This window comes from Neofelis nebulosa, chromosome 13, assembly GCF_028018385.1.
Source record: "Neofelis nebulosa isolate mNeoNeb1 chromosome 13, mNeoNeb1.pri, whole genome shotgun sequence".
In the NCBI taxonomy this organism is placed as follows: domain Eukaryota; kingdom Metazoa; phylum Chordata; class Mammalia; order Carnivora; family Felidae; genus Neofelis; species Neofelis nebulosa.
The window spans coordinates 10989419-11014636 of record NC_080794.1 but is presented as its reverse complement, the minus strand read 5'-3'; the positions used below and the strand labels follow the sequence as shown (position 1 = coordinate 11014636).

General features: G+C 44.6%; 1 protein-coding gene across 1 annotated transcript; it reads left to right on the top strand.

Moving 5' to 3' along the window:
- Positions 1–10647: 10647 nt before the first annotated feature.
- IFIT2 (interferon induced protein with tetratricopeptide repeats 2) lies at positions 10648–18248 on the top strand. The gene is made up of 2 exons (XM_058698330.1): positions 10648–10842; positions 14978–18248. The coding sequence occupies exons 1-2, from the start codon at positions 10838–10840 to the stop codon at positions 16380–16382; spliced, it is 1410 nt and encodes a 469-aa protein (XP_058554313.1). The 5' UTR covers positions 10648–10837; the 3' UTR covers positions 16383–18248.
- The last annotated feature ends 6970 nt before the right edge of the window (positions 18249–25218 follow it).

Here is a 25218-nt window from a genome sequence, read left to right as displayed (position 1 = left end):
CACTGCAGGAGAGATGGGCAGCACTCAGCCTCTAACCATGAGGTATAGGTTTTTTTCTTGCATTGATGTCTTGAAATTGTGCCTAGTGTCTCTGAAAATCTCAAGATGAATTTTTCTTAAGTGCCAGATTTCGGTGTTTGCTTAAATATTTAATATACCTTAAATCTTGATAATAATTGTTTCAGGGATCTTAAATTTTGCAGCACTTCCAGACACACACAGGCTCTCCCCAGGGGAAGACTTTAGAAATCCTAAGCAAGAAGTAGCTAGAGCCTGGAGCGGGGAAGAAAAGGTACAGAAGGCTTTGGGGGAAGGGGGCAGAGTAAAGGTATTTCATTCTGTGGCTGGTGAATTTTCATCAGTGAAGGATGCAGACCAGACGGAAATGTTCTTACAAGCTTTTGTTTTTCTGTTTTTCATTTGAAAGGAAAAGTCAGGAGCTTGGGGTTTTTTGATTTTATCATTTTTAAGGGAAGCACACTCTTTATAAGCTCAGCACTGGATGCCCTAATAAAGGATGGGCTGAATTTAATGAATTCTTTCCTGAAGAACCACAGTCGGGTACTAAACCAGAATCCACATCTCTGAGGTTCCCCAGAGCCTCCAGAGAAATTGGCCTTGAACCATCTGGCACCCAAGCTTTCCTTTTCTGTTTGGCTTGTGGTCTTTGGTTTGTGGTCTCGGTGGTCTTAAAAAAACAAACAAACTGGGGCGCCTGGGTGGCTCAGTCGGTTAAGCGTCCGACTTCAGCTCAGGTCACGATCTCTCACTCCGTGAGTTCCAGCCCCGCGTAGGGCTCTGGGCTGATGGCCCGGAGCCTGGAGCCTACTTCCAATTCTGTGTCTCCCTCTCTCTCTGCCCCTCCCCCGTTCATGCTCTGTCTCTCTCTGTCTCAAAAATAAATAAACATTAAAAAAAATTTAAAACAAACAAACAAAACCAACTAGAATCATGAAGGACTGTTTTCAGGGTAGAGATACTGTGAACACACTAAAGAACTTTGGGAAAATGCCAGTTAGTCTAAGGGAAAAAATTCAATCTTATACCACCTAACCAAGCAGAAATAAAATACTTCAACATTGGATATATATGTACTTTATTAACAGATTTGGGGGAAAGTCTTTTCAAAGTTTCATCTTACCTTTTCACTTAGCACTATATTGTGTTATTACTATTAAAACAATTTCACTATCATGAGTATTGAGGCTTTCAAATAATGCTGCAAAATATAGATGTATCATGATTTCTTCCTTGTTTTCCTTCGTTCTTTCTTCCCTCCTTCCATTCCTCCTTCCTTCCAGATTCCTTACTTTATAATCAAATTTATGCATTCACACCATTTAAATAGTCACCGTGATCTACAAGGAGGGAGGAAGAGCAGTCCCCACCCCCACCATCCCACCTTATTCCCACACCTGAGGCAACCAGTAATTATTTTAGTAACAACTGTGCTATTTATCGCCATATACTTAAATAATATGCTTCCACTGGAAGTTCCCGATTTTTTAAATTTTAGTCATTTTCTATGTTTTCCACCATAGATTCCCCCCCAACACCAACACACACACACACACACACACACACACACACACACCCCTACACACCTTTCCTCTCCTCCATTCTCCCATCCCAATATCACTTTGTGACTTGCGTTAGACTGATCTTCAGTATTTGGATTATCACAACCACATAAACCCTGTTCACAAATGAGCCATGTCTTGTTCTGCGGTGCCCTCTCTTTTTCCTGTATTTTGGTTCATTTTTTCTGAAGTTAAAGGAAACAAACAAACAAGAGTTGTTTTGTTCTTTGTTTCTTTTACTTTGGTTTCTAAGTACTTACCACCATCTCAGCCCCAAGTTCCATTCTAGTTGAATAAACTTCCTCTCCATATTTTCAAGCCTTAGGCAAGCTCTCATTGTCACATTTCTGTGGAAATCACTCACACGACCTTTGACCTGCTCCTGTCTACCCTGGGGGTGAAGTATAGAGATTTCCCTTCCCCCACATCGGGGTTTTCCCTTCACCTCCCTCTTATGGAAGACTTTCTCTTACATCGGGTCCTGTGTTTCCTAAATCCCATTTCTTTGTTTACTACCTGGATTTACTCCTAATTGTGATGAGACATCTCCTCCCAGCTTCCTGAGGAACAGTGTCTGTAACATAAATTTCTTGTTGCCAGGTGTGGAAGGGTCATCACACTTTCTTCACATTTAAATGATTATTTGGCTAAGTTTAGAATTCTAAATTTAAAATTGTTTTCTCACAGTTGTTGGAAGGCATGTCTCCATTGCCTTCTAGCTGTTCGTGCCGTCACGGCCTGTTTTCCATGCTTGAGGAAAGAAACATAAACCCTCACTACATGTTACAACTCACCGCCCATACCATTCTCCAATTGCATTTCTACAGAGAAATCCCCTCCTTTGCCATAGGGGCTCCAGGACCTCTGTGCACATGCTTCTCTAAGACAAATGGAAGTGGGGTGTCCCTTTTTTCTGGGCCATCCCTTCATCTTCATCCATTGAGCGGCTATGACAAAATACCACAGGTTGGGTAGCTTATCAACAACAGAAATTCGTTCTCACATTTCTGGAGATTGGAAGCCTGAGATCAGAGTGCCAGCCTTGTCTGGGCATTCCACTCAGACGTGGTCAAGTGGCCAGGCCCTAAACCTGTTACTGTGTACATCTGTTCACTCACATCCCCCAAATGTTTGCTTTTCTTCCCTGACAGTGAAATCACCAAACCTTCTTCGGAAAATACCTTACTACAACTGAAATGCCATTTCACCTGGAATTCATATGACAGAGAGTGTTCCTTAGATGATTTGGAAAACAGAGTGTGTGATCATCTACAGTTTCTAAACCAAGAATTCAAAACAATCTGTTTACCTATGTTAAACACCTCAGAGGCCAGCACAAGGAGGTTCCGGAATACTCACAGCAAGCAGAAGGGACAGGCCTGCCAAAGCAAAATCAGAAGTCTGGTCGCCTGGGGAAACTACGCCTGGGTCTATTATCACATGAGCAGGCTTCCAGAAACTCCATCTTATGTTGGCAAAGTGGGAAATGGCTTTGCAGTCCATGCCAAACAATGTCTATCAACATCTGCAGATTGGATGCCGCTACAGGGCAAAAAGCAGACAAATACAGAGGTCAAGGAAGTATACCAGGAGCTAGATAAGAGGAGCTGTGGGGGGTGAAGCGTCCTGCGTCACTTTAAGAAAGTTGTCGAGTTGAATATCAACCTTCCTCAAGCCTGCTCGGACCTTGTCTGCCTCTCTGGCATAACGGGGCAGGACAATAAGGCAGAGTATTACTTCCAGAAGGAATTCAGCAAGGATCTGCCTCCAGCTGAGAGACAAGTACTCCACCTGTGCTACAGAAACTTCTGGCAATACCAGAGGATGCCCGAGGATGACGCCATCCACCACCACCTGGATGGCTTGAACATCAACGGGACCTCGACCAAGAAGGAAAAGCTGATCATGAACCTAAGAAAAATGGCCAAAAAAACCAACTCTCTGAAAACACCTCTGATGCCGTGGGTTGGCAACTGTCCAGATTCATCCGTGAGCTGAATGGAAAGCGGCGCCCGCTGGTCGGTCCACCCTCGGACCCTGGCAGATCAGTGCCCCCTGCTCCTTGGGCTGAGAAGGGCAGTAAGGAAATGACAGAGGAGCAGAAGGCCCTAGAGAGAGTCCATGACTGGGCCTCAGGCCTTCAGATAGAGAAAACAGAGAGCAAGAGGGGAGGGGGGCAGGAGGCCTGCTTAGGTGGTCATGCAGGGGAGGGGAACGGGGACACAGGGAGACATAAGAGCTGCAGCTCGCGGGAGCCCGGCCCGATGGCTGGGCCTCTTCATTTTGCTCTTTTGCAAATGGGGTCTCCCAAATTCTCCCATCCAGACCTGGAAATTCAGAATCACTTTGCCTCTGTCCTATGGATATTTTGAGCAAAAACTTCTTTGAGGGCAAGCGCTTGCTTTGAGACTGTGGGATTCTAGTTTATTCTCAGTTTGCCCCACCCAGGTTCCCCAGCTCTTGCCCAGCACTTTGCACATGGCCTCGCATACAGTAGGCACTCAACATTGCTGAGGGAACATCATTGAGGCCTGGTCTTCTTTCCTCACTCATTAAGCTCCAAAATGAATTCCATACAGGTCACAGTTTTAAATGTTTAAAAAATAGAAATCACACAATTTCTACAGGAATTCTCGAGAGGATGTTTTAAATCTCAGGGTCTGGAAGTGGTAAGTATGCAACAAAACACAAAAGGCAAAAAATATTAAGAAATTCAACCATATTAAAAACATGTTTCATAGAAGAAAGGCCTTCAGAAAGTCAAAATCAACAATAGACTTAAAAAAACTGTTTTAGGGGCACCTGGGTGGCTCAGATGGCTAAGCATCCGACTTCACTCAGGTCATGGTCTCGTGGTTCATGAGTCTGAGCCTCACGTCGGGCTCTGTGCTGACAGCTCAGAGCCTGGAGCTGCTGCAGATTCTGTGTCTCCCTCTCTCTCTGCCCCTCCACCACTCATGCTCTGTCTCTCTCTCAAAAATAAACATTAAAAATTTTTTTAAATACTGTTTCAATACATTACCAAGTAAAGAATTTCCTTCCCTAATGTTAAAATAACTCCTGTTGATCAATAAGGAAAAATCAACTCATTGTGAAAATAAGCAAAGGTCAGGAAATTAAAATGAATTAAATATATGAAATGATTGCCAATGGCACTCTTATTAAGAGCAAAGCAAACCAACACTATGCAAGAGACCATCTCAGGTCAACCGAAGAAACACCTTTTGTAAGAAGGTACTAACATGGATGTGGGCAACCGGCTCCATCATGCATCACCGCTGAGATTCTAAATTGCATAGGTGGAGAGAATTTGCTGACGGCAGTTAAGCATACGTGAATCTTCACCCCACCAACTCCCCCCATTAATTTATCCTGTATTTGCACATGCATGCAAAGACATATATACATAGATACTCAGGAAGCTGTGTTTATAATAAAGGACTGACCGCGACCCATCACTAGGGACTCATTAATTCAATTTCAATATTTCATATACGGAACAGCATGCAGCTATTATGAAAAATAAGGCAGTTCTAAATGTAAAAATATAGAACACTATCTGAGATATATTAAAAATAGAAAAATAAAAGTTCAGAAGAGGCGTACAGTGTGCTAACATTGTTCAAAGGAAGGAAGGAGGGGTTGGAGGGAAAAAGGAAAAACTGCATATCACATTGTGCATAGAATATTTGGGAAAGGGTATATTTTGTGTAGGGTAGCTGCTAGAGAGGGAACGGGTTGTCTGGGAGTCTGTGTGGGAGGAAGACTTACTTGCAACAATATATATTTTTAAATTTTGAATTTGATACCCAGAGCATATATCACTTAGTCAAATAAATATGCAACGAAACAAAAGATGGTCATGCCAGAGTGCCATGACCACCCCACTGGTGTCCACTCTGCAAACCGTTCTTACAGGGTACAAGCCACACTGATCAATGTTTGAAAATCTCTGCACATAATCGACTGGTCTCTGTTTCCAGGTTTTCCTCCACGTCTTTATCTCTACTCCCACCACCCACCACTCACCCCACTGCCAACAACTACAGCCTGTTCTGTAGCTCTCCTCACCAATCCGTCATGGCGTCCATCACAACCAATCTTGGAGAGTGTAACCATCTCCTGGACGTTTGCTCGGGCCGCTCTCCTCCACCTGTCCCTCTCTGCTGTCCCTTTCATCATCAAGTGTCCAGGAATGTACTTTTCATGCAACGAACTCTTCTTGAGCTCCCAAAAGGCATCAAGTAACGTGATGAATGAGAATGCACCCAGACGAAAGGCGCGGCTCCTCGGCAGTTCACGCTGCTGCACCGTGCCTCTGTCACTGCCCGCACCACGCAGTTGTCCTTCCGGGTAAAGCAGGAAGAGCTTCATCCAAGCCGCGTGCTTTTCGGCATTGCGGCTTTCCCCTCTCTGCCACTAGAGGGACGAACTTCAACCTGCGATAAGATGGTCAACCCCAGAAAGGCGGCGGCCAGGGTTCATGTGAGGCTGTACTGACACGGAGCGGCAATTTTAGCCTGTGTCGCTCCGCCTTGCGTGTTACGGGCATCTCTGCCTGCGGCCCTTTAGTAAGCGCAGGAGGAGTCCGAAGGATGGTGCAGTCTGGTTGGAAACCCTGAAGTAGCCACAGGCTTTGCTTCCAAGAGACCCAGCAGAGCAGCTGGCCAAAGACATGGCAAAGCTCCTGCTGCTAATTTGCAAAAAGAACCAGAAATCGATACACTCAGAGAAGCATTTCCACACGTCTCCTCCGATGGCCCCTGCTGTCCCCTATACCTTTGTGTGGCCTTTTCATCTCTCTTTTCACCTACCAATGCTTCCACGAAAATCGACTTTTAAAACTTCTTATTCTCAGAACCAGACCCTGACAGATATTTGAGGCATTCTTTGAAGGCATTGTGGCTTTGGATAAATGCTCTCCTTCGAGGGATACTATGGGGGATAAGCTTAGGAATACCCGGGGCCGACAGCAATGGGTTAACAAGGCATAAACACAAAGTCATAAAATGCTCACACCCGAGTTTGGGTAACCAGACTGGCACTCCAAGAACAGGGAGGCACAAAGGTGCCGAGAATAGGGAGGTGCAAAGGCACCCCAAAATAGGGAGGGGGTGCTGAACCCCCCAAAATAGAGAGAGGCAAAGGCCTGAAATAGAATCGGCGCCAAGGTGCCCAACACACAGGAATAACGAGATTAGAGATTCAGGGTGAAAGCACCCCAAGTTTGGTACTACAGCAGAAAGCTGCTTTCATAGGAGAATAGGGCCAGGTCAGGTAAATTGGTGAATTGGACTTTGGACCGCTGCGCTGCAGGCAAAGCAGCCCGGAGTGGAGATGGTTAACAAAAGAAAAGGTGTCTTGTCAACCCTGAGGTTATTCCCCGTCTGTCTCATCCCCTAGGCTGGCAAAGATAAACAGGCACGGTGCCTCCTGTCTGCTGTTAACAGCCATCTACCCATCTGCCCGGCACCTGGATTTTGTTTTATAGTGACCCAAATCCCAAACACTGTATATCTTCAAAATCCCCTTTTCCCCCTCACACACACAAGTTAATGTTCCTAGGTTCTTTGTCTCTTTGTACACACCCATCACGTTTGCAAGCCTTCTGATCTGAATAAATATGAGGCAAGGACCCTTATTTGGGGCTCTTGTCTTTTTCCTGGACATTAGCCATCTCTCTTTTTAATCCTCTGTCTGCTCTTTTGCTAGACAAAAGAGAACTTTAGACTTAGAGTCCACGACAGGATACTATCTGCAAAGGTTCCACTTGAGCACAGGAGTCTCTGGAGCCAACAAGGTGAAAACAGAACCCTAGCCCATGGCAGAGGATGTGGGGACAAAAGAGTTAATGTCACCAAGAGCCTCCCAGGGGGTGGAGCCAGGAATATGGAGAATGATGGTAAGGGTCCCATCAGGGGGCAGAATCTGGGGCTGAGGAAGAAACTGCCACCATTTTCAGTTTAGAGAACCTCCCAAGTGCCTGTCCAGCAGACTTACGTCATTGCTTCTGACTTGTCACCTCTAGGCTTACTTCGTGTTCCCTTTCTTCAATTGGGAGTGTTTACCACGGCTATCGGGCTCCACCGTTTGCACACAGCACACAGCAGTTATATCATCTTTTTTTCTAATTTTTTAAACTGTTTATTTATTTATTTTTGAGAGACAGAAAGACAGAGTGTGAGCTGGGGAGGTGTGAGAGAGAGGGAGACACAGATTCTGAAGCAGGCTCCAGGCTCTGAGCTGTCAGCACAGAGCCCAATGTGGGACTCGAACTCACGAACCATAAGATCATGACCTGAGCCAAAGTTGGACGCTTAACTGACTGAGCTCCCCAGGCGCCCAGGAGTTATCTAATCTTATCTAGTCCTTTAGGTTTTTTTCTCACCAGACCACAGGAAGTCACATCCCATCCATTGAGGGCAATGGTACATCACTGAGAGATCCCTGAGTATAGCTGGGCGCAGTGGTTGCCTTGTCTCTGGGCTGACTCTCTTGGGAAAGGCCTGAGAATGTTCGGTGTTTGGGAAGAAGGGTACATTGTGGATATTCGGGGTGTGAAGAGTCCTCTAGCAGTCCTCTGTTGAACTAGCTACCAACTCTTTGAGGTGGACAAAACTTAAACATTCTCTACAGAGACATAGAATGAAAAAGAAGGCCTTTTTTTCTTTTTTTTTAAATCTCAAGAAAAACCTATAGAGTTTTGCCTTATGGAATTAAAAAGTATTTTTAGTATTTTTACTTACAGTCAAAACAGTATGTAGTTCTCAGACTTTAGCATGAATTAGAACTATCTGGAAGGTTTACTAGCTCGGAGATTGCTTGGCCCCACTCCTAGAATTTGTGATGCGTTTTGTCCAGGATGGAGCCTGCGAATTTGCATTTGTGGCACATCCCAGGGTGATGCTGATACTTTTTTTTTTAGTTTCCTTTTTTTTTATATTGGTTTCAAGAGTAGAATTTAGTGATTCAGCATTCACATATAACACCCAGTGCTCATCCCAACAAGTGCCCTCTGTAATGGCCATCCCCCATTTAGCCCATCTGCCATCCACCTCCCCTCAACAACCCTCAGTTTGTTCTTTGTGTTTAAGAGCGTCTTATGGCTTGCCTCCCTCTCTGTTTTTATCTTCTTTTGTTTTTCCTCTCTTCCCCTACGTTCATCTGTTGTGTTTCTTCAATTCCACATATGAGTGAAATCATATGGTATTTGTCTTTCTCTGACTTATTTCACTTAGCATAATACCCTCTAGTTCCATCCATGTCATTGCCAAGATTCCATTCTTTTTGATGGCCGGATGCTGATACTTCTTGTGTCTGATGGCAACATGGGAACTAGAGTATTATACCACTTTGCACTTGATGTAGCCACTCAGGTGGCCCTCCCCACTCTCAGAACGGCAAACAAGGACTCTCCCTTAGTCTAGGCTGAGACAGGGACAGCCCTGACCCTGTATTCTGGACACAGACACATCAATAGTTGTAAGAGCCAGAATAATCGCAACTCTTCAGTGAGTTCAGTTTCATTTTTCTCAAAATAGAAATATTACCAGGAGAGAGTTGGGTTTTCTTTTTCAGTTTCTATTTTGCATCCACAGTGCATATTCTGACACTACCCCGGCTGCCAGAGCAGCTGGTACATCGTGTCATGAACCCATTATACAAAGCCACTGGCCGGATAGATTTCCAAAGAGTAGAACAATAGTTCCGGGCATTTCACAACACAGCTATAGCCTGCTTGCCCCCAACCTGCTACCCGTATAGTAAGATTTAAACACTTCTGTCCAATAGTTTTCTTGAATGCAGATTCAATACAAACAACAAACCCTACAATGTTCCTAGTTTCCTTCTGCAGTGGTTCTTGTACATCTAACATGCATTTCTATAAATACATACTAGAACTGGTAACTCCTGAATGACACCTAAAAGTAAGGGTTTCCAACCGGGATAGCTTTGGCTGTGTGTCCCGATAAAAGGGCAGAGGATTGTCAACGAACCTAGCTGTTGCTTGCACCCACCCCTATGAATACAAAGCCTACCATAAATAATGCTATCTCCAGGATGGAACTACCTGTCGTGGAGAATAGGTTTCACTCGTGTTCTGTGTAATTTCCCGGCCTCAGCGACGCCCGGTGCTGTTACCTCTTGTCCTCTTGGGTCTAGGCACACGGTAACCCCTTTGCGATCAAGGGTTTGAATAAGGAAAAGGCAAAGAAAGTAGCTGTCCTCCATCGTCACGAACCTCTGTGGCTGCGTATTGCAATGTGCGGGTGCTGGATACCGGGGCGACCCGAGGGATTTTAAATGTTGCCGTGCTCAGGGAAGCCCACAACTTGCACGGGTTTGGCTTAGGTTAGTGATCATGATGGACGGATGGTGGATGGACAGAGGAGCTAAAGCTCCAGAAAAGGCAACATCGAAGATTTCCCTTCTGGTCTCTGGTTAATGATTTCAGCTCTCGAGTATGATGAAAAACTAGTGTGTACTTATCACGTGCCAGGCGTTATTCTGAGGACATCTCATGCTTTCACCCATTTGATGCTCACAACACCATTACGAGTTGGTAGGAGTAGTGGGATCCCCATTTCACAGGAGAACAAACTAATGCACAGGGAAACGTTCAATAATTTCCAGCATCACGGCATATATGTGGAGCCCGGGTTCAAATCCAGACAGGTGACATCAGAGCCCACAGTTCCAATCATTTAGTCATTCGTTCAGCCTCTACCCTTTGAATGCCTGCCACGTGCTGGGTATTATTGCAGGAACTGGAGATTCCGTGGTGAAGAAAACCAACACAAACCCCAACCCTTACAGGGGTCTGTGGGCCACACTGGTGATAAGGGCGGGCAGAGTGAGGATGGGCTAACATTACAGTAATGAAGCAGGGTGCTTGGTGCTTGATACGTGTATGCATCCTTCTCCACGCTGGGCTGCCTTGATGTCAGCTGATCTAGGAGATCACAACAGTCACAAAGAGGAAGTTCTGACTCACTGCAGGGTGGGGCCGCGGGGGTGCTATAGGCTTGGCCCTTACTCAAGGTTCATTTTCCCTAGGAGTCTTGCCAGTTTCACTTTCCAGTTTCAGTTTCCCTTTCCTCAAGCCAACTGCGGGAGAAAGCGAGGTAAAGGAACCAGGTAATGCTTCCATATATAGGTCTCCTTAGCATCTCTCTGAGGCAGAGGAGGAAGATTTCTGGAGAGCACAGTGGCCTGAGCTGCAGCCTTTCAGAACAGTTGAGAAGTGCCCTGTGATCATGAGGTAAAGATTCGCCTGCTCTGATCGTGTTGAAAATGTCCAATCAATCTTGTTGCGGAATGCAAATCCTATACAGCCATGCTCCTGAAACACGAGTTCCCAATTTGTTTCGCTTTAGTGTTTGCCTGTAGCCTTGCTGCGCATCTGTCTGTAGTCTGTCTGTGTTTGTCTTACCGAAGCTGGCTGGCTTATTTCTGTTATTTTCTGCCCCATGCAGTCAAGCTTTGTTAGGGCGTCTCTCCCAGGGAAGCTGACAGCTGAGGTCCAGAGGAGGGAGGGAGTGGGGGAAAGGCAGAGAGAGAGAGATGCTTTATCAGGCAGGTGTTTCATGTAAAGATGGATCTGGGGGAATTGCTCCTGTAGACTCTCTTTTGTTTTGAAAGGATTAAGTGGGGGCTTTTAATAGGATTCTTATTTAACGAACAATCTCTTTTGGGCAGATATTGTTAAAATGTACTCTGGGTAGCAACCCCAGCTCATGCTAAGCTACATTTTACTTTTAATGTGCTCATTCCTCTCAGATTTGTATTAGGGCTGGTAAAATGTATTCATTCACTCAATAGAAATATATTTTACCTCCAAATGCTACTGATTAGCTCGAGTCCTTCTCTCTGAAGTATGAATTGGAGGTAGAGTGCTTGGAGAAAATAGCCCCCACCTCAAAAATGCTCTCACACCTCAGAAACATAAGATTTCCCGGGAAGGAAGAAGGGTAGGAAGGGAGATTTCTGTTTTCTCCAGCATGAGGGTGGGGTGAACAGACTAGATACCTATGCCTCAGGCTTGGGAGCTCCAGAATCTGGAGACACCCACCCCGGCACTTACTTCCTAGGGGATACATTGCCCTCCTCCTATAAGTTTCCTGCTCTCTCTTCTTGAAATGATTTTTTTTTCTGCTCCTCTACATGTCTGTCTGATAAGAAAGAGAAAGATTTGATCTATTTCCAGATGTCTGTTTGAGAATAACTCAGAATATTTAGAAATATTTCTTAGAACTTTAGCGTGGTCTCTCTTAGAGTCTTCCCCTTAAGAACACAGACCCATCAGTATCTCTCCTAATTGTCTTTGGTCCCTTAGCTATGGGCACTGTCACCAGGCACTGGCCCTGCACTCTAAGGTAGTGGTTCTCTAATTTGAGCATGCATGAGATCTAATTGGAGGGCTTGCTGAAGACCATTCCTGGGCTCAAGCCCCCACTTCAGATTCGGATTTGGTAATCCTAGGTTGAGGTCCAAGGATGTCCATTTCTAACTGCTCTAAGACACTGTTACCGGCATTGGCTCTGAGCCCAATAAACCACCTTCACCATGGCTTTCATCCAGACCAGAAGCAGGGGAAGAAAGTGTTGTGTGTATACAGTTGGTGCTTCTAGAAGTATCAGGAGCATAATTTTCACAAGTCTGAATCCAGGAAGCAAGTGTCTGGAACCAGCTTCTGATTCACTGGTAGAAATAAAAGCCCATAATCACGGAGTGAAATTGGATGTTTTTGAATGGCTGCTCGAAGGGATTTTACCTAAGTGTGTATAGTAAGTGCCTCTCTCCTGCAAATGCACAATTGACCATATGCTTTACATGTTGGCAATAATTTCAACTGTATTCACTCTGTTTCTTTCATAGAATGAGAAAGCTGCGAAAGAGCTTATGTGCTAAGGGAATCTTCCTGAAACCTTATTGAGAAGGAAAATAGATCAGGTCGGACGTGAACTTTTCAAGGGGAGGCTGCTGTCATTACGGTGACAGAAACCACACCAGGCACTCTCCTGGGCTCACACACATATATATGTGCGTGCGTGCGTGCACACACACACACATACACATACACACACACACACACACACCAACCCCCATATTACATCAAGACATCCTGGCTTTTCACTAAGACCTATCCAGGGCTTTGAAAGGACAGAGGGAAAAAAAAAAAAAAATGAAAGGACAGAGGGTCCTTCCCCAAGCAGGAACTCCTACCCATTTTCCTTCATCTCTTCTGTTTATTCTACCTGGGGTAGTTGAGTCTCCATCTGATTCAAGTAACAGAAATGAACAGGGACTGATTTAAAGTTCCTGGAAGGGCTCACAGGACCCACACACATGACTAGAGCCAGCCACTGTTCTAGAGGGCCAGAACAGGACAAAGGAGAGCTTGGGAGCCCCAGAGTCTCTGTCCGGTGCATGTGTATCCAGTCACAGCCACTCCATTGTGTGCTGCAGATCGTGGACGCCATGACACCTCCAGTGTGCACAGTGCTCTCTTTGACTCCAGAAAAACAGCTCCCTTGCACTTCCATTTCCAGCTTCCACTTGAGTTTGGGTGCCCAGCCCTGATCTAGTCATCAAATTGGGGGGTGGGGGTGTGGGAGGGTATCAAAAGTGAAAGATAGGGGACAGGAAGAAAATGGAGGAATATAATCTTCCATTTGTACAACATTTCAACAGCGGTATTTGCCACGTTATGTAACTTCCCAGATAATTTACTGCTTGTCTATGTCAGAATTCATAACATTTAGAATATCAGCTCCTCATAAAAGGGTTAATTAACATATACCCTGAAGAAAAAAAAATTTTTTTTAAGTGAGAAAGAGCAACATTTCAGGGACTCCAATACATAGGCAATGCAGAGAAACAATTTGGGGCAGTTGATGATTTTTAACCTTCTCATCGCTGAAGTTATCTAAGATGGGGTTTTGGGGTGGAGAGTTTTTATTTTATTTTATATTTTATTTTATTTTATTCCATTCTATTCCATTCCATTCCATTTGAAAGAACTAACACTGAAGGGAATGGAAAATTCTTCCAGAAGAGTTTCAAGAGTACCTTAAGGGAAAAGGAGCATTTCCCATAACAGAAGATGCTAGCTGTCTTCTGAGCCTCCTCCCAGAGCTGCACTTCTAACACCATGAGTGAAAGCAAACCATAGGAGAGGAAAAATAAAATTTCCAAAGATAATTAAAGTAACAAATGCAAAATTTTTAATAGACCAACACAATGGGAGATGTTAAGAAAAAAAATCTCCAGACTAAGAAATAGAGGTGGGGGTGGAGGGGAGAAAAAAATGATTATATTTTATTCCAAAATAAAAGTTTAAAACATTGCTAGCATATATAATAAAATTAAGGGGTAGAATAATACAAAAGCAGAAGAAGTAAGAATTTAGAATTATTGAAATACAATTTAAATGGTTAAAATGTAAAAGTGCAGATAAAATGAGGACAGAGAATGCTGAATTAATAAAAAGACAAGAAAGGGGCACCTGGGTGGCTCAGTTTGTTAAGCATCTGACTTCAGCTCAGGTCATGATCTCACAGTTTGTGAGTTTGAGCCCTGTGTCGGGCTCTGTGCTGACAGCTCAGAGCCTGGAGCCTGCTTCCGATTCTGTGTCTCCCTCTCTCTCTGCCCCTCCCCTGCTCATGCTCTGTCTCTCTTTCAAAAATAAACATTAAAAAAATAGTAATAATAGTAATAATAATAGTAATATAATAAAATAAAAAGACAAGACAAAGCCAATGGGATTAAAAAAAAAGTTTGGATAAACAAAGAAAATCGATTAAGGATATATGGAAAACTTAAATAATAAGATAGGCTATAGAAAGGAATAATGCTAAAAAGGACAGACGAAGAACTAAGGAACTAAAACTACAGGGGACAAAATGCAGCTGAACTTCAGAGGGATAATAAGATTAAAATCAAGCCGGCAAAACATTAAAAGAATAGTCCATTCTAAAGCTAACATCTTCAAAACACGGAAGTAAATGCTAGGTAAGATGAACAGAAACATAAAGTAATCAAATAGCCTTTCTTCAAAACCACATCAGGTCCACCGTGGGCTGGAATCCCTTCCCCCAGGCTTGACCCAGCACTACCTGACGGAAACCACCTTGTTCAGGAAAACCCAGCCCCGGGCTCAGAGCATCCCTCCCCCAACTCCACCACTGCCCTCTCCCTAATTCCTCTGCCGCCCAGTCACCCAATCCCTGAGTCTCTGTGCAATTAATGCATAGGCCAAAATATAGAGAGAAACAAACAGGAAATATTTGAACGGGGTGAACACCCTTGAGGAGGAGAGGAGAGTTGTGTCTGCCCTGCTCCTGGAGAATCCGTGCTGTGTCTCAAAGTGTCCATCTCTCTGTTTTGCCCTCCAGTGAGACCACCAGAAACACCTTGGAGAGTTGTCTGCGGCAACTTAAATGCCACTTCACGTGGAACTTGGTGGAGGGAGGAAAGTCCTTGGATGACTTTGAAGACGAGGTATGTAACACGACGGAGTTCCAGAACAACGAATTCAAAGCCACGGTGTTCAACATACTGGCCTACATAAAACACCGCAGAGGCCACGATGAGGCCGCCCTGGGGTGCCTGAAGAGGGCTGAGGAGCTGATCCAGCGGGAGCACGCGGAGCAGGCAGACATCAGAAGTCTGGTCACCTGGGGAAACTACGCCTGGGTCTACTACCACCTGGGCAGACCCGCAGACGCTCAGATGTACGTGGACAAGGTGCGACGGGTATGCGAGAAGTTCCGCAGCCCCTACAGAATCGAGAGTCCTGAGATGGACTGTGAGGAGGGGTGGGCCCGGTTACAGTGTGGAGGAAAGCACAACGAGAGGGCTAAGGTGTGCTTTGAGAAGGCTCTGGAAAGGAATCCCCAGAACGCAGAATTCAGCTCTGGCCTGGCCATCGCGAGCTACCGTCTGGACACCTGGCCGCTGCCTCAGGATCCCGTCGACCCTCTGAGGCGGGCCATTCAGCTGAATCCTGACAACCGGTATGCGAAAGTGCTCTTGGCTCTGAAACTTCAGGGGATGAAGGAAGAAGGTGAAGGAGAGAGGCTTGTGGAGGAAGCTTTGGAGGGGGCCCCGTGTGCAACCGACGTGCTTTGTGGAGCAGCGAAGCTGTTTAAAAGAAAAGGAGCCCTAGACAAAGCTATCGAACTGCTTCTAAAGGCTCTAGAAGGCATGCCCAACAACGCCTACCTGCATTACTACGCTGGGTGCTGCTACAGGGCAAAAGTCCTCGATATCCTACAGGACACAGGAAAGAATGGCGTGTCCTGGAGAAGAGAAAAGTTACAGGAAGCCATTGAGCAAGCTGTGTATCATTTGAAGAGAGTGGAGGAGGCCGATGCAAACCACCCCTGTGTCTGCTCCTATCTGGCCTGCCTCTATGCACAAGCAGGTCAGTACGACCAAGCAGAGTGCTACTTCCAAAAGGAATTCTGCAAAGAGCTTTCTCCCGTAGCCAAACAAGTCCTCCACCTGCGCTATGGCAACTTCCAGCTCTACCAGCTGAAGAGCGAGGACAGAGCCATCCACCATTTCATACAGGGTGTGAAAATAAAGCATGACTCAAAGGAGACAGAAAAGATGAAAAATAAGCTGCAAAAAATTGCCAGTGTCAGGCTTTCTAAAAACGGGGCGGATTCTGTCGCTTTGCACCTCTTGGAGTTTCTTCAGGAGCTGGGTACAGAGATGCGGCCAGCAGAGGAAAAGTCTGAGAGGCATTTGGATTCTGGAAGCTTCCTCCCTTCAGCATCTTCCCCTGAGGAATGAGGAATCAGGATATGGTGCCCGTGGGATGGTGACGGGAAGGGAAGCAGAAACCCCTCCACCAAGTAGTTCGTGTTCAAGATACTTCTCAACTGGTATGGCGTAGGCCTGGACCGAGCCACTGGCCACCAGTCTGGACCAGGTTTACAGAGGAACCCACTGCGTAGAGTGTTTATACATGGATCACTCAGGCTGTTCTGAGACAGGGACTAGATTGGAGTAGGGGGGGTGGCCCTGGGACTTGGTAAGAGGGCTAGTTCCGAATTGACCTCCTGGGAGCACTATGCATTGTGACATTCCCTTAGTCATCCTCCCTGGATGATGCTTTGGGTTTTTCTTTATGTTTATATAAAGCAGCCAGATTCCTCACATCTGTAACACTGTGGTCCATTTTTTGTAATGTTTTTCCACCCTTAGATCCTATACGGTTTGGCCCTGCATAGACACCAAAGTGCTGTTTCCATTCAAAGGCTGGGGCACCAAAGCCTACGTAGGGCTGGGTGTCTCTTCTCCCCCACTTCTGCCTCCTTCCCCCAGACAGTCTTCCATCTAGACTGTCCTATACAACCTGAGTTCAACTGTCCCATTAACTGAATTGGGAACGTAGTTTGAAGAAAAGAGAGCAGAGAACAGGTTGAATTTAGAAGGAACACACCCAGGACAAGCCATGGGATCAGGCAATCACAGTACAAGGGTTTTGGGAGGCACGTGGGGAGGTTTCGCCTCCATTCCACCCTCCCTGTAACACAACGCGTGAAGAATAAAAAAGGGGATTGTGCGCAAATGCTAGAAACCAAAATAATACATTTCTCTAAAACATGTGGAAAAATAAATATCACACCAGTAGGGACAGGGATCGAGTAGGCAAAAGAGAGAAAGAGAGAATGCTGGTTTGTCACTGTAGACCGTAATCCTATGGAGAGAATTTTCATTTTCTTGGCCATTATTTGGAAAATTTCCTTGTAAGATGAAGACGTGTTTTGTTCAAAAGTGCCCAGGTTCAAGGTGATGGGAAAGTAGCAGAACAGAAGGCTCCTTTGGAAGCCAAGGACCTAGAGAAAGGTCTTGTCTGATGACATCAATAATGGAGGGGTTTTCCCCCGGCTAGACGTTTTTATATTAGATGATATAAAACTGCTTTTCACCCTGAAAACCTTCAAGGAAACCACAAAATTCATGATTTGCTTGGGGTGACTGGGGTTTTCTAGGTAAATACTGAATGCCCCATGACATCAGGGTCCGTGTGAACCAAAACAAAGTCGGTTGACCCAGCCTGAGACCATCAGTCACCCTCTGGGTTGGAAAAGATTTGCCTGTTCCGATTAATTTAAATTTAAATGGCAGTTACCAGGGGTTGGGGGTTGGGGGAACAGGAGAGATGTTTAAGGGTACAAACTTACAACTGATTAATAAGAAAGTACTGGAGATCTAATGTGTAGTATAGTGACTATAGATAACAATATCGTATTATAATCATCAAACTTGCTAAGAGGCTAGATCTTAATTACTCATACCACAGAAAAGAAATGATAAATATATGACATGACAGAGGTAGTAACTATTGCTACAATCATATTATGGTATATAAATGTGTCAAATCAACCTTAAAGCTGCAGTGTTATATGTCAAGTGTATTTCAATAGATTTAAGTATATTTAACATTTTTACTAAGAAATGAAAACATTATATAAACTTCAAGGTTTTTTTAAATGAAAAATTACAACTTTGGGTGATGGGCATTGAGGAGGGCACTCGTTGGGATGAGCACTGGGTGTTGTAGGTAAGCAATGAATCACGGGAATCTAGAGCACGCTCTATACACTGTATGTTAGCCAATTTGACAATAAATTATATTTTAAAAAACTGCAACTATATAACAACACTTTTCATGTTATCTTCTGCATTAAACATAGATTGTTGTGGGGGCACCTAGGTGGCTCAGTTAGGCGTCCAACTCTTGATTTCAGCTCAGGTCATGATCTCACAGTCGTGGGATTGAGCTCCGTGTCAGGCTCCGAGCTGAGCACACAGCCTGCTTGGGATTCTCTCTCTCTCTCCCTTTCTCTCTCTGTCCCTCCCCCACTAATGCTCGCTCACGAGCTCTCTCTCTCTCTCAAAATAAATAAATTTAAAAAACAATAGTGTTGTGTGCACTTGAGATCACCGGTATGCAGAGCATCGATTCTTGAATAAAGCAATAGATTTAATTAATAAATAACTTAGAGGTGATGGAATATAAAGGGGGGGCGGTTTCTGGGTTTTTTTCGAAATTTGCTGCACCTTAAGTCTTCCAGACCCAGCTACTGATTAACGGAATGTCATGGGGGTTACGAACTATATATAACCCAGATTCGTCTAACATTCTAACCACTGAATAGTACGGGCTTTTTTCCCCTCCACCTTAAGAATCCAGGACTTCAGCTTACACCCTGACCCCCACCACCATGCACCCTCATGCACACAAACACCCTACCCCCACACTCTGCCAGAGGGTGGGCTCCCTCTCTTCTTTCCGTTATATCTTGTTAACACCACGTGCGGCCATCCGCATTCTCTCTCCTCTTCTGACCGCCTTTACGGGAAATGACTGTCGCCCATTCTCTTTTATGCTCCATCCTGGAGGCAATCTAAATGGCTGTGGGAGAGGTTTTCCTATTAATTAAAGAACAGAAAGAGACAAAAGGCCCCGAAGTCTCTTGTTTTCCGAGAGGCCTCTAGTGGAAAATACAACTCACACCAGCTGCAACGGTAAACTCATTCCACTGGACTGAATTGAACAAGCGTACATCTCAGGGAAAGGTTTAGCTTCCTTATTATTGGATCTGGTGCTTGGGGAGGAAGGGCAGGGGTGCTCTGAGTGGAAGGTAAGATGGGCAGGTAGGCCAACCTTGAGAGAGGACCACTGGCGTCTGTGGAGTGCCAAAGAAGGTATACTGGGTGCACACCATCTTGTCCAGGCAAGTGACGCCAGCAAAACCAGTGCTTGGATCCTTTCAGGATCCTGAAAGGACACAGGTGGAAAGAACAGGGAAGAGATATAACGTGTTATACTCAATTTTTATTTGAGGACTTAACGCTGACAGAAATGATTAGAAAACAATAGACAAAATTATGTTGGTTGCTCCTGTTTCCTGAAATCTCGCTGTCCAGGGACGACAAATGGAGCCATGTTATTCGGAATGAGTCAAAACTCCCTGACTCTTAACCACGTCTCTCAGTGCAGGGCATGTGACTCCCCTCGGATACCCACCCAGCTAATTTGAGGAGGCACCTCACAGGTGTCGAGGAACAAGCCTGACGGAATTTTCTAATCACGTCTGTTATTCATATTGTTCCCACACCTACATGCACTAACGTCCTCTGCTCACAAAAGTGCCTCGATATATCGCCTCTGGTTGCCACCTTGAGAGCTTCCTGATATCCTGCCAAAGATGTTCTCACCTGTGTTAGTGCCCGTGAAGGAGTAAGGAGAATTCCTCTCATCCGTCTGGGTGTTAAGCAATACTGAGTGTTTGCCAGCATTAGAGTCTTCAGTGGAAGGTTCGTCAGCTTCTGCTCATAGCCCCCTTTTCCGTAGAGCTGAGAGACAGCCCCCAGGGACAGCAGACCTTGAGTCATGCTCCATTTTTATCTTCCTTCCTACCTCATGTCAACAGATTTTCACAACCTGCATCCAGTGCAACTAGAAACATTGGAAGGGTCCAAATCCTGAAGATAAACTCAGGTAAAACTGTAAGGTCCCTACTGTGTGCACAATCGACCTTGGACGCCAACCTGGGAAATGTGGATTCCACCCAGAGACGATATGCTCCTCTCTCCCTCCTTCCTCTACCATTTCCCTCATCACTTAGTTTTAGGAACGGAGTAATTAGGATTGACAAGTAAGTATGATTTACAGTGTAATTGTTCATTGCTGGTGACCTGTAGCTTCTTGGGAGGCTGTGACACACTAAGGGTGTCTGGGTGGCTCAGTCAGTTAAGCAGCCGACTCTGGATCTCAGCTCAGGTCTCGATCTCAGGGTCTTGAGTTCAAGCCCTGTGTTGGGCTCCACACTGGGTGTGGAGCTTACGTGAGAAAAGAAAAAAAGAAAAGAAAAGAGAAAAAGAAAGAAAAAAGGGAAACTAACTAAAATCCTTAGTATAAAACAGTACAGCAACTCGGACAAACAGTTCCGCAGTTCCTCAAATGGTTAAACATAGACTTAGCATACAGCCCAGTGATTCCATTCCTATATACCCAAGAGGAATGAAAACACATTCACATAAACTTGGACGTGAATGTTCATGGCAGCATTATGCATAATAGCCAAAAAGTAGATTCATCAACTGATAAATCGGCATATTAAATATGGTATATCCTTACAGTGGATTATTACTCAGCAATAAAAAGTGTGGCACTTATTACAATTATTGCAAATAAATGTAGTACTGATACATGCTCCAACATAGATGAACCTGGAAAATATTATGGTAAGTGAAAGAAGCCAATCACCAAAGGTGTATTAATATGAAATGTTCACAGAAGGAAAAGCTATAGAGATAGAACGTGGATAGTGGCTGCCTAGGGCTGGGGTGAATGGCAGAATCACAGGTGACAGCAAAGGGGCATGGACTTTTCTTTTGCAGGGAATGAGAATCTTCTAAAATTTACTGCGGGGATGGTTGCACAGCTCTGTGAAATGGTGAAAGCTTTTGAACTGTACCCTCTAAGTGAGTCAACTGTACAGTATATGGATTATGTTTCAATATAACTGTTAAAAATTTCATAATAGCCAAAAAGTAGATTCCTTAACTGATGAATTGACTCTTGTTCCAAATGAATATAAAGAAAGCAAGCTTTTCTTTCATTGCCTTCTATTTTTAGCCACTAGGTTTGTTTTCATAGTATTGTACCCTTCGTACGACTAGCATTTTAAATACTGTTGCTGCTTCACTGCTTGTGTACTCCACAGATATGCTGGGAGAAATCCTCCAGCCTGTTGTCTGAGTAGAGTATGAAAATCTGGTCTTTATCATTTTGATATTTATTTCTTTATTTGTTTATTTATTTAGAAAGAGAGCATGAGTGGGGGGCCAGAGCAGAGGGGGAGATTGAATCCCAAGCAGGCTCCATGCTGATGGTGCAGAGCCTGATGCAGGACTTGATCCCACCAACTGTGAGATCCTGACCTGAGCCGAAATCAAGAGTCAGATGTTCAACTGACTGAGCCACCCAGGTGCCTTTATTTATTTATTTATTTATTTATTTATTTATAGAGTATTTTACTTTGTTTTTAAGTTTATTTTATTTTGAGACAGAGAGAGACAGAGTGCAAGCGGGTGAGGGGCAGAGAGAGAGGGAGAGAGAGAAACCCAAGCAGCCTCCATGCTGTCAGTGCAGAGCCTCAGGTGGGGCTCAAACTCATGAACCGTGAGATCATGACCTGAGCCAAAATCAAGAGTCAGACGCTTAACTGAGTGAGCCACCCAGGTGCCCCAGAGAGCATTTTACTTTAAAACACCTGTGCCAAACAACCATTCATGGGCAAACTGGCACAAAAGAAGGGTCCAAATGGAGAAGGAAATTTGACTTGGTGTAGAAATCTAGGTCTACATGGGTACAGATTTAAGAGGACTGTGAATTTCTTAATATGCAGGATGTTGTTCAACCATATGCGATGGGTACAAATACTGTACTGCTTCGTAAGTAATTCTTGAGCCAGGAATTAGAATAAGAAAGAGAAGAAGGTAGGCAGCCAGCACCACTGTACTTGGAAAATAACTCTTTCTTAGATAAGAGTCTATTGTATTCAAGCTGACAGGAAGGCTTTGACCAGAAAAGGAAAAGTTGCCTTTTCCCCAATCTAACCACTTCATTGCTCAGCCCCTCCCAGCCCCTCCAAACCCATGTGCGGCTCTCAAGTCAGTACCCTCACAACACGGAAACTTGCACCGTACAACCTCCCTTCTCTTTCAGCAAAGAAGGTAAGACACAGAGACCCGTTGCTCCTGGGCTGGATGCTTAGGGTGTACAAGCCTAAGCCAGGGTTAAGATCTTTCAGGGTTAAGCACCACATTCTGAGCAACAGAGATGCTATGTGTTCTCTTAAAAATTTACATTTTGGGGGGCGCCTGGATGGCTCAGTCGGTTAAGCGTCCGACTTCGGCTCAGGTCATGATCTCGCGGTCTGCGGGTTCAAGCCCCGCGTCGGGCTCTGTGCTGACAGCTCGGAGCCTGGAGCCTGTTTCGGATCCTGTGACTCCCTCTCTCTGACCCTCCCCCGTTCATGCTCTGTCTCTCTCTGTCTCAAAAATAAACAAAGGTTAAAAATAATTTTTAAAAAATTTGCATTTTTCTTTGTCTATGACATGTGAGGCCCTCTAAGGCACAGGGCTGAAGCCAAGGGCCCCTTCTACCTGGGTGTAAGGGTATGACACCTCTTATCGTATCACAAGTATTTGTACCATTTATAAAGGTATGCCACTTTATTACTACCAGGATAACAGATTGTTAAGGAAGACAACCAATCAGAATTACAGACTTTTCCAAGTTGCAGGTTACTTTCCCTAGATCCGACAATAACCTCTGGGCTCGAGATATCTCCTGATATGCCTGCTGTTGGAAAAACCATATGCCAGCTTTGGTACGCAAGCATCTCTTCTTAGTTGCAGAATGGAGGGAGCCTTTCTCCTATCCAACTGACCATTCTTTCATCAAATCAGCCATAAGAACTATGGTCCCTAGGTTTTTATGCATATACACATCATGACCAAGAAATTTTAGAAAAACTTTTTAAAAATCTCTCAGGATAATATCACTCCTTCAAGACTTGAAGCATAAATACATGAACTTATCAGACAGCCATGAAACATTGTTACATGGGTCACTATTCCCATTTTACAGCTGAGAAAACTAAAGGATTGCCTGAGACCTCAGAGAGCTAAACTGCACTCCCAGGCGTGGCTTCCTGTATTTAGCGTGGGGCAAGAAGGAAATTCAGACTCAGTGATTTGACTAATGGATAATCAATCCCACAGCTAGTAAACTGAACACACAAAATTAACCCAGGTCTCCAGTTGCAAATTGTCTCCCAGGAGTAAATTTACTGGAAGAAACTACTTTTCACAGAGTATTTCTGGATAGTCGTTCGCATCATGAGGTCCCAGAAATCCCTACATCAGAATCTCCTGCACACTGCTATTAAAAATGCAGTTTCTGGGAATTCTGGTCCAAGATGGCAACGTAGGAAAACCCTGAACTGGCTTCTTCTACCAGGGCACACCAAATCACACCCATGAATAGAACAATTTTCCCCTGAAGTACTGAGGGCTGACTGAACAGCTACTGAACAACCAAAGATAGAGAAAATGGCCAGAGAGACGGAGACATCATAAGGAAGGGAACCCTGACCACCAACGCTGCCAATGGCAGTGGGGAGGGAATGTACTGAAGGACTGAGAACAGATCCCCCTGTCCTGGGGCTTAGTCTCTTAACATATAAGAGACAACACAAGACGACTGCCAAGTAGTGGAGGAGCTGCAGGAACACTCTCCAGGTCAGAGGGACTGGATAACGACATGGTCTATGTTCCCATCCACCTTGAAAGCCCAGATCAGAGTATGGACACCATAACAGGCAGGTCCAGTGGTCACAGGGAGTTTGCAACCTCAGTGAGCACAGGATCCACAAGCCCACACCAGCCCTGGTCTCACTGGGACAGAAAATAAGCCAGAGGTGAGAAAGGCCAAGTTGGTTAAGCGTCCGACTCTTGATCTTGGTTCAGGTCATGATCGCATGGTTCGTGGGTTTGAGCCCCACATCAGGTTCTGTGCTGACAGCACAGAGCCTGCTTAGGGTTCTCTCTCTCCCTCTCCCTCTGCCCCTACTCCGCTCGTGCTGTCTCTCTTTCTCTCTCTCTTAAAAACAAACAAACAATAGATAAAAAGGCTGAGGAGCTGTGGGGATGCTCCCTCCCCTCCACCTTACAAGCCCAGAGTGGAACAGAGTCTGGAAAGCATAAGTGGTGCGTCCAGTCATCACAGAGAGCTTGTGACCTCAGCAACCCCAGTGTCCACAAGCCCACATCAACCTCTGTGGTGCTGGGAGACAGAAAATAAACCATGCTATATATTTTTTTTAATTTTGTTTGGTTTTAATTAATTTTTATTTTCTTATTTTTAATTTTTTTTAGTTTGTCCCATTTTGTTTTAATTTTGTTCTTTTTGGTTTTGTTTTTTCTTTCTCATTCATTTTTTTCTTTTCTGCTTTTTTCTCTATTTTGTTTTCCTTTCTTTTATTTTATCTTTCCATTATCATCATCGTCGTCGTCATCAATCATCACTATTACTATCATTACTTTCTTCTTTCTGTAAAAAGCCACTGTTTAAAATAACTAGCATTTACAGCCACAGCTCCAGTCAGCCAGCAGTCACCACATACACAATCTACACAGGGAATACCTTTCACAAGACAAATTTAGGAGAAGTAGCCATTCAACCTAATCCACAGAAATAAACACAGAAAGCCAACCAAAAGGGGGAGCCTGAGGAATATGCTGCAAAAGAAAAAACAAAAGGAGGACAAGAAAAAATATCAGAAAAATAATTAGCTGAAACAGAGATAAGAAATATGCCTGATAAAGAATTTAAAGTAATGATCATAAAGATGCCCACTGGGCTGGAGAAAAGAGTGGCAAAACTCAGTAAGACCTTCAATAAAGAGATGGAAAATATTAAAAAGAACCAGTCAGAGCTGACGAATACAAGAACTGAAATAAAACACACACGAAAACACTAGAGGGAATCAGCAGTAGATTAGAGGAGGCAGGAGAGTGTATCAGCCATCTGGAAGACAGGGTA